The sequence below is a fragment of the Schistocerca gregaria genome, chromosome 3 (genome assembly GCF_023897955.1).
Source record: "Schistocerca gregaria isolate iqSchGreg1 chromosome 3, iqSchGreg1.2, whole genome shotgun sequence".
In the NCBI taxonomy this organism is placed as follows: domain Eukaryota; kingdom Metazoa; phylum Arthropoda; class Insecta; order Orthoptera; family Acrididae; genus Schistocerca; species Schistocerca gregaria.
Genome location: NC_064922.1, coordinates 527,179,894 through 527,192,715, shown reverse-complemented (window position 1 = coordinate 527,192,715; position 12,822 = coordinate 527,179,894). Strand labels below are relative to the sequence as shown.

Sequence of the window (12,822 nt, the reverse complement as noted above, 5' to 3'; positions counted from 1 at the left end):
TCTTCCTTTCCTGGGCCACTGTGACTGGCCATGTCTTTGCCTTGTATATCATAGCAGGCCTTACCACTGACTTGTACACTTTCCCTTTCAACCCAATGCTCATCTTCTTGTCACACAACACTCCACTCATTTTCCTCCAGTAGTTCCAACCGCAATTTATTCGGTGTTGTATCTCGCTTTCCAGTCCTCCATCCTTCTGTATGTACGAACCCAGGTATTTAAATTTGCAGACCAATTTCAGTTCATCATCCTGGATCTACCAAGACGACATCTGCACATCCTTCAGTGCTAAATATTCTGACTTTGTCCTGCTAATTTTCATCCCTCTTTCTTCTAGTGCCTTCCCCCAATCCATCAGCTTTTCCTCAAGTCTGTCAGTGCTCTGCTCACAGAGAACCACATCATCTGCAAACATTATATTCCAAGGTGCTTCCTTCTTCACATCTTTCAACAACACATCCATAATCAGGTCAAAGAGGTAGGGACTAAGTGCAGACCCTTGATGTAACCCTACTTTTGCTGGGAACTCCTTTGTCATGCCCACACTACTTCTCACCTGCGTCATTGCTCCTCTGTACATTTCCTTCACTTCTCTGGCATGCACTGCTCTCTCATGCTTCTCCATATTTCGTCCCTTGGGACACTGTCAGATGCTTTCTCCAAATCAATGAAAGCCATATGTAGATCGCATTGCAGCTCCCTATGTCTCTCCACTACCCACCTAAAAGCATGTATTGCATCAGTCGTTCCTCTTCCAGGCATGAACCCAAACTGTTCTTCACACACCACAGTCTCCTTGCGTAATCTTGCTTCTATAACTCTTTCCCAAATTTTCATTGTGTGTGCCATCAGTTTAATACCTCTATAGTTACTGCAGTCCTGCACATCACCTTTCCCCTTAAATATTGGGATCAGTACACTAGTTCTCCACTCGTCTGGCATTCCATCCTGTCGCCAAATCTTCTTCATTAAATCCCAAAGGAGCTCAATTCCCTTTTTACTGAGACACTTCCATACCTCAACGGGGATCTGGTCTGGGCCAAATGCATTCCCATTTTTCATCTTTTCAACTGCCCGTTTGACTCCATCTCTACTTATATCCATCGTTAGTCCTTCGTTTGCCCCTCCTTCCTCAGTTTCCACTCTTACATTTCCTTCATTCAGCAATTTCTCAAAATAATTCAACCACCTTTGGATTATTTTCCACGGTCATACAGAATTATTCCTGTTTCATCTTTCATTTGTTTTATTGCTGTTAGATCCTTAGAAGCTTAATTTCTTGATTTGCCTAGCAGTATCAGTTGTCTCATATCCTGATTTTTCTGTAGTTGTTCGTATGCCTCCCTTACTGATTCATCTTTAGCTTTAGCCACGGCTCGTTTTGCGTCCTTCTTTGCACTTTTGTATGCTTGCCCATCCCCCAGCACTTCTGGACATATCCCACTTCCTCTTAGCGTCTTTTTTTCCCCTTTACAACCTTCTCCACCTCTTCATTCAACCATGTTCCTTATATTTTGGCATCCCTCTCCCAGATGTTAACCCAAACACTTCCTCCCCGGTCTTCCTTATAACAGCACTATTTATTTTCCACCACTCCTGCACACTCTCTGTCAAATTTGTCTTTCCCAGTACTTTTTCACTAAACTCCTCTCTCAGATTTTTATCCTTTAATCTCCACCACTTAATTTTCCTTTCACATTGATTTATGTGCCTCTGTCTTTTACATACTTTCATCTCACAATCCGCTACAATCAACTTAGGTTGTGTTGCTATTACTTCACCGTATATGACCTTAGTATTTCGCACCTCCCCACTATTTTTCCTTCTACATAATAAGTAATCAATTTGGCTTTTATTTTCGCCACTCCTGTATGTTATTAGTTTTTCTCTTTTTCTTTGGAAGTAGGTAATCGTAATCACTAGATCAAAAGCCACTGCAAACTCCACTATCTTTTTTCCTTCCTCATTTCTCTCGCCATACCAGCATCCTCCATGCGACCCCTCTACCTCACCTTTCCTTCCGCCAACATGACCATTTAGATCCCCTCCGACTATCACTCTTTCATTCTCTGGTATTCCAACCATTACTCCATTCAAATCTCTCCAAATTTTTTCCTTCTCGTCATCTGAACATCCTGCTTGGGGTGCATAGGCTGTCAGCACTGTTACTATTTCTCCACCAAACATTATCTTAACATACATGATCCTATCATTTACTCTGCTGACTTCATATACCTCTTATTTAAGCTCTCTGTGCAGAATAACTCCAACTCCATTTCTTGATTCCGGGCTAGCACTACTATAAAATAGCTTATAGCCTTCAGCTAAGATCTTTCCCTTATTGCCCTTCTATCTTGTCCCTTGCACACACAAAGCCTTTATCTTCCTCCTCTGCATCATGTCTACTATCTCTCTTCCCTTTCCCATCATCTTTCCCACGTTTAAAGTTCCCACTCTGATCTTGAACACCTGTGGATCCAACAGGTTCACCTTTCTCATTCACATATCTTAATATGAAAGATAATTGATCAATGTGTGAAACGTCTACAGTAGAATCTACTACTGTTTTATTTCACTTATGATAATTCTTTTTATTTGTTCAGAAAGAAGCTCTATTATTTCATCACAGATTGTTGAAGGAAGATAACTTGTACATCCCTGGACTGGATTTCGATATCGTTCAATGTGCTCTGCAAGAACGGATCAAACTCGGCTATAAGTTCAAGAGACATCATAAATTGACCATTATGTGATGAATGGAAACTAAAAACGTGTGCACATAGGGGAAGCCCACGACTTGTTACCTACTTCATTACTGAAAACACCCTTTTCAATACACTGCGCCAGTACAATTTTTTTTTTCTCAACGTATGACTCGAAATGGTTACCTATTGATCCAAGTAAGTTTTTTCTTGTTAAGAGTGATAACTCAGAATTTTTGTGTTCAAGTGAACTCTCGTGATGAAATTAAACAGGCGTATTAGAAAATTTTTCCAATCTACAATACCATTAGTAGCAATCGCTGCCTTACCTCTCAACACTTTACATGGCAGACTAAAAACACAGCACCGGTGCTACAGGAGTATACAGAAAATCACGCAAAGTTGATTCACCATTTAAAAGTTAATGGTAAAGTACATTTTTGTTCAAATATTTGGTTTTACCTCCTAATGATCTTGAATTCGAAAAATCACCGTTACAATTTAGATTAATGCTACGTTGGAAGAGAATGTCGATTGTTGATCATCACCAACGAGGTTATTTCTTTTTGTAATGTCTGATTCGGCACTTAGTTTTTCGTGAAACTCGAAATCAGGAAAAATTGGCATTTCTTCACTTTTAACTTTTGTTTCCTCTGTATTTACTTCTTGTATAAAAGCTGCAGTGCCAGAAATATAACCCGTACTACTTGAACTCGAAGTCGAACCAGCAACATTTTTAGCGAAAATGTTATCTACTCTGCCATCGTTTTTAGAACATTGGCTTCTCGTTCTCGCCTTTCCTTCGATAATTTCCGAAATGGCACCCCACTTTATTTTGCACGTTTGCTTTTCTCACTCTTATTCACGTTTAGGCTCTTACAAAATTAACAAACCAACAGTCAAAAGAAAAGGAAAATTTGTGAAAGGAAAGAAAGAAAGATAGTATCCTGTTATGAAGTGTATTTCACACATCATTAGATATTCTGCTCACGTTATTTTTGTGTAAACATGTGTTTAAAAATGTAAAACATTCCCAGTATTAACATGTTTTGTTAAACAGGTGTCATTAAATCAATGCTCAGATATTGAAGACCACAGAGCTTTCACAATAATTACAGTAATTGGAGGTTGACTTAATACTTCCCTGTAATTTCTGCAAGAAATATAAGTAGTCTCTGGTTTTACATACTGAGGCCCACACATGTTACAGTATTTAAGAAAGTGCTGATTAGTTTATCACAGCTTTTCAGGGGTCCCGGTATTTTGACGGGGAAACCATGGTAGGGTTAAGTAGGAGCCGACAACGTTCTCGGAATAATAACGTTACAAACACTGTGATGTAGATTGCCGTCCTGACAGCTTATAAGACAGAAACCCAATGTTAAATTTCCATTCAGTCACCAAGTAAACTTTGTATATTTCAAAGCTTGTATTGTCGAATTTCGTTCTCAAGGCTTATTTAAAGTAGCAAGTTGGTTAACATTATTAAAAAATTTTGTCGTTTGTAAGCGCACTTATTGTAAAACGTTGTTGTTGTTGTTGTTGTTGTGGTCTTCAGTCCTGAGACTGGTTTGATGCAGCTCTCCATGCTACTCTATCCTGTGCAAGCTGCTTCATCTCCCAGTACGTACCATAGCCTACATCCTTCTGAATCTGCTTAGTGTATTCATCTCTAGGTCTCCGTCTACGATATTTACCCTCCAGGCTGCCCTCCAATACTAAATTGGTGATCCCTTGATGCCTCAGAACATGTCCAACCAACCGGTCCCTTCCTCTTGTCAAGTTGTGCCACAAACTCCTCTTCTCCCCAATTCTATTCAATACCTTCTCATTAGTTATGTGATCTACTCATCTAATCTTCATCATTCTTCCGCAGCACCACATTTCGAAAGCTTCTATTGTCTTCTTGTCCAAATTATTTATCGTCCATGTTTCACTTCCATACATGGCTCCAGTCCATACAAATACATTCAGAAAAGACTTCCTGACACTTAAATCTATACTCTAAGTTACCAAATTTCTCTTCTTCAGAAACGCTTTCCTTGCCGTTGCCAGTCTACATTTTATATCCTCTCTACTTCGACCATCATCAGTTATTTCGCTACCCAAATAGCAAAACTCCTTCACTACTTTAAGTGTCTCATTTCCTAATCTAATTCCCTCAGCATCACCAAATTTAATTCGACTACATTCCATTATCCTCGTTTTGTTTCTGTTGATGTTCATCTTATACCCCCTATGTCTGTGACAGAATTATAATGTCATCAGCGAACCTCAAAGTTTTTAATACCTACTCCGAATTTTTATTTTGTTTCCTTTATTGCTTGCTCAATATACAGATTGATAACAATGGGGAGAGGCTACGAACCTGCCTCACTTCCTTCCCAGCCACTGCTTCTCTTTCGTGTCCCTCGACACTTATAACTCCTGTCTGGTTTCTGTACAAATTGTAAATAGCCTTTCGCTCCTTGTATTTTACCCCTGCCACCTTCAGAATTTGAAAGAGAGTATTCCACTCAACATTGTTAAAAGCGTTCTCTAAGTCTACGTAGGTTTGCCTTTCTTTAATCTATCTTCTAAGATAAATCGTAGGGTCAGTATTGCCTCACATGTTCCAACATTTCTGCGGAATCCAAACTGATCTTCCCTGAGGTCGGCTTCTACCAGTTTTACCATTCGTCTGTAAAGAATTCGCGTTAGTATTTTGCAGCCGTGACTTATTAAACTGATAGTTCGGTAATTTTCTCATATGTCAACTCCTGCTTTCTTTGGGATTGGAATTATTATATTCTTCTTGAAGTATGGGGGTATTTCGCCTATCTCATACATCTTGCTCACCAGATGGTAGAGTTTTGTCAGGACTGGCTCTCCCAAGGCTGTCAGTAGTTGTAATGGAATATTGTCTACTCCAGAGACCTTGTTGTGACTTAGGTCTTTCAGTACTCTGTCAAACTCTTCACGCCATTATCGTATTTCCCATTTCATCTTCATCTACATCCTCTTCCATTACCATAATATTGCCCTGAAGTACATCGCCCTTGTATAGACCATCTATATCCTCCTTCCACATTTCTGCTTTCCCTTCTTTGCTTAGAATTGGGTTTCCATGTGAGCTCTTGATACTCATGCAAGTGGTTCTCTTTTCTCCAAAGGTCTCTTTAATTTTCGTGTAGGCAACATCTACCTAAACCCTAGTGAGATAAGCCTCTACATCCTTACTTTTGTCCTCTACCCATCCCTGCTTAGCCATTTTGCACTTCCTGTCGGTCTCATTTTTGTGTCGTTTATATTCCTTTTTACCTGCTTCATTTACTGCATTTTTATATTTTCTCCTTTCATCAATTAAATTCAATATTTCTTCTGTCACCCAAGAATTTCTACTAGTCCTCGTCTTTTTACCTCCTCTGCTACCTTCACTACTTCATCCCTCAAAACTACCCATTCTTCTTCTACTGTATTTCTTTCCCCCATTCCTGTCAATTGTTCCCTTATGCTCTCCCTCAAACTCTGTATAACCTCTGGTTTAGTCAGTTTATCCAGGTCCCATCTATTTAAGTTCCCAGCTTTTTGCAGTTTCCTCAGTTTTAATCTATAGTCCATAACCAGTAGATTGTGGTCAGAGTCCACGTCTGCCCCTGGAAATGTTTTTAAAATTAAAACCTTGTACCTAAATCTCTGTCTTACCATTATATAATCTATCTGAAACCTGTCAGTATCTCCAGGCTTCTTCCATGTGTACTACGTTTGAAAACCACTTCTGCGAAATGAGGCTTCAGCTTCAATGAATCAACTCAGCAGACTAGAAACAGTATTAATGATGACAATTTGGAAGGAGATACTCCAGAGATTTAATTAAATCTGAAATTGCTAACTGTAAATATTGATACTAAAATAGTGTATGAATTATATGAATCTCTTGTAGGATTTATTGCACCTATTCGTGGCATGTTCTACTATTACGAAAATAAATCCATGGAGATTGTGACTGTGATAGACTGTGAAAGCACCTATAAAAGATACCAGGAACCCGCCGACGCGCCCCTCAGAAAAATAAATAGCACAGTACGGAAACAGCTCACAGCGCTCCCACCCAAAACGGCAATTGTGAAGTGATCAGGTAACAGTTATTATTTATAGCATTTTTTTTTGTGTGTGTGGGGGGGGGGGGGGGGCATATAATATGGTGTGCCTAAAGGCGCTAAATTTTTAATACGGCCGCTGGTTCAACCCACGATATACTTTTTAAATTATTTGAAAGTCTGAACAGTTACTGAAACAATAAACCTTATTTATTCGGCTGTATTTTTCGCTGGTATGACATTATTCTCAGGTGTGGTATTCTCGTCTTAGTTACATCATAAAATTCATAACAAGAAAGTTGAAACGTTAATATGTGTCTGCCCTGGATGTCATATATCATCGACGAAAAGACGTATTTCTGGACTTATAGACTAGTTGCATTACAGGATACGAGTACATATCGTAGTTACATAATATGACTGACATTGTAGGCAGCAAAAACCCAGTAACACAGAGTATGGTGTATTTAACAGCTAATATATTCCTGTGAGCTGAATGCGTCAATGTATGACATGCCACAGACAGGTCAGGCATATTTTAACATTTCAACGTGCACTTGAGAATGGCTGTAATGCCTGACTGTGTAAAATAAATGAAACGAACAATTAACAGTCAAATGGCGGAATTTTTTTTTCAGTAAGTTCTATACGATTGTGGTCCCCCCACGAAAAAAAAGATCAGTGAAAACACACTTTCTTTTGCTCAATGCTAAACGACGAGGAAAAAATGAATAGCGAAAAACGATCAAAAACGTGTAGACGAGCTACTTCACACACGAAAACAACACACTGTCACTGTTGTGATACTAAATGACTAAGTGAAAAGTTGTGGCGGAGCAGGTAGCCACACCTCCTCGACGACAAACGCGCTAGCCGAGTGCGGCACGACCCTAAGAGAGCTTGTAGACCTAAAATTTTTGAAAAATCTCAAGAAAATTCTCAAACCCCTGGCAGAACTAAAAAACCAGAACTGTCAGGACTAATCCTGGACGTACTGTACATCTTCACACTCCACAATCTGCTGGGCTACTATTATATGCAGGATAGCGCACAAAAAACCTGACCAGAGTACAGGCTGCTCGGCAATAATGCACGAATTGTCACCCGCCACGAGCAGATACAACAACGAATAGATAAACACGTGATGATTAGGTAGTAAAGAAATAACCCGCAAGCTAACGCAAAGGTCTATACAGATGACAAGCGCCGGGCGATAATGAGTAATCTAGTACTCGGGGCCGGTTTTTCGTGCGCCACTTCATATTTCCCACACCGACAATTCGTCGTTTTATACGTTCTCGGCTGATGTAATATCAGCGTAATAAATTCTTCCGGCAACATTCCATTATTTCAATCAAAAATTGCACTGGTGAATTTCTAGCTCCCACGTAATAGTTCTGCGACACGGTTCGACGTGGAACTCGTTACGGCAGTAATTAACGCAACCTTTGCGATTGATACTCGTCAATTTCATGAGACGCACCACCATAGCAGATACGTCTCACACTTCTATCTCTACTATAGTAATAAGACATCATAAACACTGGTGCACTCACTGAGTTTACGTACTATCTATACCTCTGTGCTACAACTACGCTTAAGCTTCACTCATCAGCTGCACTGAACAGTACACGTGCCTACGCGGTCCCGAAGAATAACAATGCTGCACATATGTCTACCATGCGTGCAGTCAATCGGGATAACTTTAAACCACTGTTTATCATTTTTTGAATTTTTCGGACATAAAATAAGTTACACACCGCGACAGACGTTGTAAATTTTATATCTATAGTTACTGTGTGCTTAAAATAGTGAAAATTGCAAATAATTACGCCCTATTATATTAAAATTTCAGTTTTAATCCTGGTACAAAGTTACGCTGTCATTCAGGATAACTGTTAGACTAGTCTTTAAAATAAAAAATAAAAAATAATTTTTCCTTTATGAAATGCTCTGGGTGAACTTGGATCGTGTGAGAAGGAAATCATCTGTTAATAAGAAATAAAAGCACACAGCGTTAATTCAATACTGCAGGTTTCCTTTGAAATATCAAGATATTTGAATCGACCTTGCATTGTTGAACTTAAGTCACTTTCATCAGAATCTTTCTTCACAGGCAGTGCAGCTAAAGGATAATCACAAGCCCAAGAATGAAGTTCAGTCCTGCAGTATTTAACAATTATATGTTTAACTAAAATAAATTACAATATATGGTATTTCAAGCTTTCTGGATGATTTGATATTGAGTTTAGGGCTCTAAACTAGTAACCAATAACGAAAATAAATATTGCATCTTCGACGGTATTTTGCAGCTTATTGCATAATTTGGTTGACAAGCCTAGCAGCTTTTAGGAGCTTCGAAAGACAAAGTACTGGCTAGAAAACACAGAGGCAATAAAATGGTTACTTTTAATACAAAATAACGGAAGTAGACGGAGCAGTGACCATTTAAAACAAAAGTGGCAAATGGTACAAATATACCCTGACTGGTAAAAAGCTACTTTGATTGACATCATAGCAAGGCACTAACTTGCACGATGCACCAGTTAACAATACTTAACACTGCATAAAATTTATCACAAAACTGCTATCCATACTGATTTATAACCGAGTCAGGTCTTCAAGTTGAATGGAAAATTATTAAATCAAGTCCGTTTTGGACTGACTTGCGTCAACGCATTTGCACGGTCACACCTGAAAATAACACGCCATTTCTGGCCCACAAGATTGTCAGTAAAAATATGAAATGGTCAGCTCGCCTTGCCACGCTATAAAAATACTTTTGCTTTTTTCTATTTGTAATTTATCATTTAAATCGAGGATCACATCGCATCTTACAGTACAACACAGCACCTTTACAATTGCTAAATAAACCTAATAACTTCAAAAATTCACAAAGACACGAAATTTCGTTTCACATTCTATTTAATAAGCACGAAATATATGTTTTATTTCACAAACGAAACGTTGTGACCTGGAGCACCCTACATGACATATAACAATGCCACTTACCTGTTAAGGATTGTCATCTTCGTAGTTGTGGCAACGTTACGTGTGACAGAATTCTACAGCGTTATTTAGGAGTTTTGGTTACTGACAGACCAATAATATTTCTATATTCAGCGTTACTTGTAATTTCTGAAAGTGAGTTACCTCCTACTTTTAATTTATATACTGACTGGTAACCAGGAATTTCTATTTCATTTACAGCAGAGCACTTGTATACATATTTAGTGTCTCTCTCTGCTATCATAGAGTTTCTATAATGACTGATACCGCTTGCTATTCCGTGGTACTTCATATATTTTGTGCACTGGTCTGAAATATTTATTTCGTGGCCTCTTCATTGTACACATTCACAGAAAAGGTCTTTTAAAATCTCGATTGAGCTATAGTGTACGTAGTGACGTAGCTATTGACGGCGAAATAATGAGTAAACAGGTAAAACAGAGGCGCAATCGTAGGTAAGGCATGTTGCGGAGTTCTGATCATTGGCAGGTTCTGGGAAAATGCAGTCAGTTTACAAAGGAAGCTACTTACGTAATACTGTGAGCGCAGAAGCTTCATTATAAAGTGTCATGAGCCAGTAGCAAGTGAAAAATCTAAAAATATTGTTGAGCCCCTACATACCGATGCCGTTGGAACCGTGAACGTATGATTAGACTAATTACAGCAATCACTAGGGCATTTAAGCAATCATTCTTCTCATGCCCTATACGCGATTGCAACAAGAAGTAATCTTAAAATGTGCTACACTGTCAATTACATACCTCATCAAAAAGCAATAGAAAGCGCTGTGTCTTTTACAATAATCGGAATGATTCACGTTTAGTTGACGTATTTGTTACTGAAATGGATCTGAATCTTCTTTTACTTCACGTAAATACGATAACTCTTAGTATTAAAATGATATGAACTGCGTAGGTACTTACCAGCCACTGTAGTGTGCATGTAGTACGTCATGCTTGAGCAGAGGGGTATTCCTTAATAACAAGCCGGGGCTTATTGTGCAAATACAGAACACACCAATCAATCAAAAATATGAAACCCAGAAATAAAGGTGAATTATGACAAAGGACAGTTGCCCCTTAGATCAGAATCACTTTCTTCTTCGACACTGTCATTATTACCTGGTCTCCCTCCCGTGGAAGAGTCACTGGAAGTGCCGAAAGATATAATTGTATTTTCAGAATCACTTTCAACGTTCATTTCATTTTTCCGTGCTTACTTAACAACCGTTTCTGTGTGGCGTAAACATTCCTCCACTTCTCAGACGTTATTTGAACTACTGCTTCCTCTAACAGCTTTTTAATTCTGCCTCCAGTTGCCACGTAATGTTTCATCTGCGCCCAAATTATTTCGATGGTGTTAAGTTGGCAGAGGTATGGTGGAAGCCCAAGACCTGTGGCAATATTCTTTAGCTATATCGCACACAACTAGGATAGACACCTGGACTTTACAGTAAAGTAATGTACGTTATTTCGGGCAGTTGTTCCGTACATTTTATGAGAGAATGAAGTAGGGTAGTTTGATATTTTTGGGATTCATTCTACATGACTAATTAAAAGACCACAAAAGCTGATCCTAATTTTGCGTGTACCGTATCGGCTGAGTAACAGGACGATGAATGAGAACACGTTTTTGAAAGCAATAACGGAAAATGTTAACGTTGTCATAGTTTCTTGTCAATGTTTCAGCCGAGGAAAAGCAGGATCAAGTTAATTCATACACCTTGCAACGTGTGCTACAATGTGTCGAGGAACTAAAGCCAACGGCCTGCGAGGCACTGCTCGTAAAGTTTTAGCGCTAGTCGCAACATTTTGTGTACTTACAAGAGGACTGCTGCCAACCTTATCTATCTAAACAGTGGCACTGATGTAGCGTGGAAAGGCGTTGTGTTGTTTTTCCGTTTGTTTTATGTTGACTGCAATGAAGTTCGATTATTCGTTCAAAAAATGGCTCTGAGCACTATGGGACTCAACTGCTGTGGTCATCAGTCCCCTAGAACTTAGAACTACTTAAACCTAACTAACCTAAGGACATCACACACTTCCATGCCCGAGGCAGGATTGGAACCTGCGACCGTAGCAGTCGCACGGTTCCAGACTGCGCGCATAGAACCGCGAGACCACCGCTGCCGGCGATTATTCGTTTTTACAGCATAGTGTAATAGTGAATTATGGATAAAGGCATCTCGAGTTAATTGAGTACTCCCTGTACACCTTTGAAACGTAATAGTGCACCATTAGCGCCCGGCGTTCTAGTTACAAAACATTTCCTTTCCATGTTTGAATTATACAATAGTGAACGCCGCGTAATTTCTGTCTGCATTCATTGTTGCCTCCACACTTCCAGCTACAACTGCAGTCCATTTGCATCCCAAGTTTCTTAGTATGTATTTATATGTCTTTGTGTCACCATAAATAATTTTTTTCCTGTGAACATGATTTGCTTTGTGTTTTGCTAGAAGTCTTTCGAGAGAGGTAAGTGAATTAGATTACTTAGTATTTGAATGTTGAAAGTATACAGTATTTGTATCAGGCGTTTGAAATACCAGATGAAAACTAATACATTTGAGTTGAAAATCTTCTGTAAACAAGACACTGGGCTGCCTCATGCCCTGTTTCATTTTTCTAATATGTATCGTTAGAAACTGAAATCGGTCGCGGAGGCTGTAGAGGAGATAGAGGTAGATACGATTGCATTACCACCTGAAGTGGATGAACTGACAGATGAGGAGAGTTTCGATGGTGATGAAACAGGGTGTCCTAAGGTGCAGGATATACCAAGGACAGTAGGAATCAACGTGACGGCGGTCGATGACGTTCCAAGCTATTCTATGGCATCTTAATTAGTGTCAAGGAAATTGAAGTTCACTCACGTCACCACACATTACCCTACCAGAGAAATTGTTGGTCTCCAGATGATCTTATAGTGCCACTTGTAAAAAGTGCCATACCACATAATAAATGTGTCGGTTACTATGGGAGTCAGCAGTGACACAAAAAAGGAAGGAGAGAAGTTGCGATGACCTGTGGCAG

General features: G+C 39.3%; 1 protein-coding gene across 1 annotated transcript in view; it reads right to left on the bottom strand.

The window, feature by feature from the left end:
* LOC126354255 (uncharacterized) overlaps nt 1–10,050 on the bottom strand; it is a 205,147-nt gene extending 195,097 nt beyond the window's left edge. Inside the window, exon 1 of the mRNA XM_050003772.1 lies at nt 9,794–10,050. Coding sequence (XP_049859729.1) covers nt 9,794–9,810 — 17 coding nt within the window. The 5' untranslated portion in view covers nt 9,811–10,050. The remainder of the gene's footprint in view (nt 1–9,793) is intronic.
* Nucleotides 10,051–12,822: the final 2,772 nt, after the last annotated feature.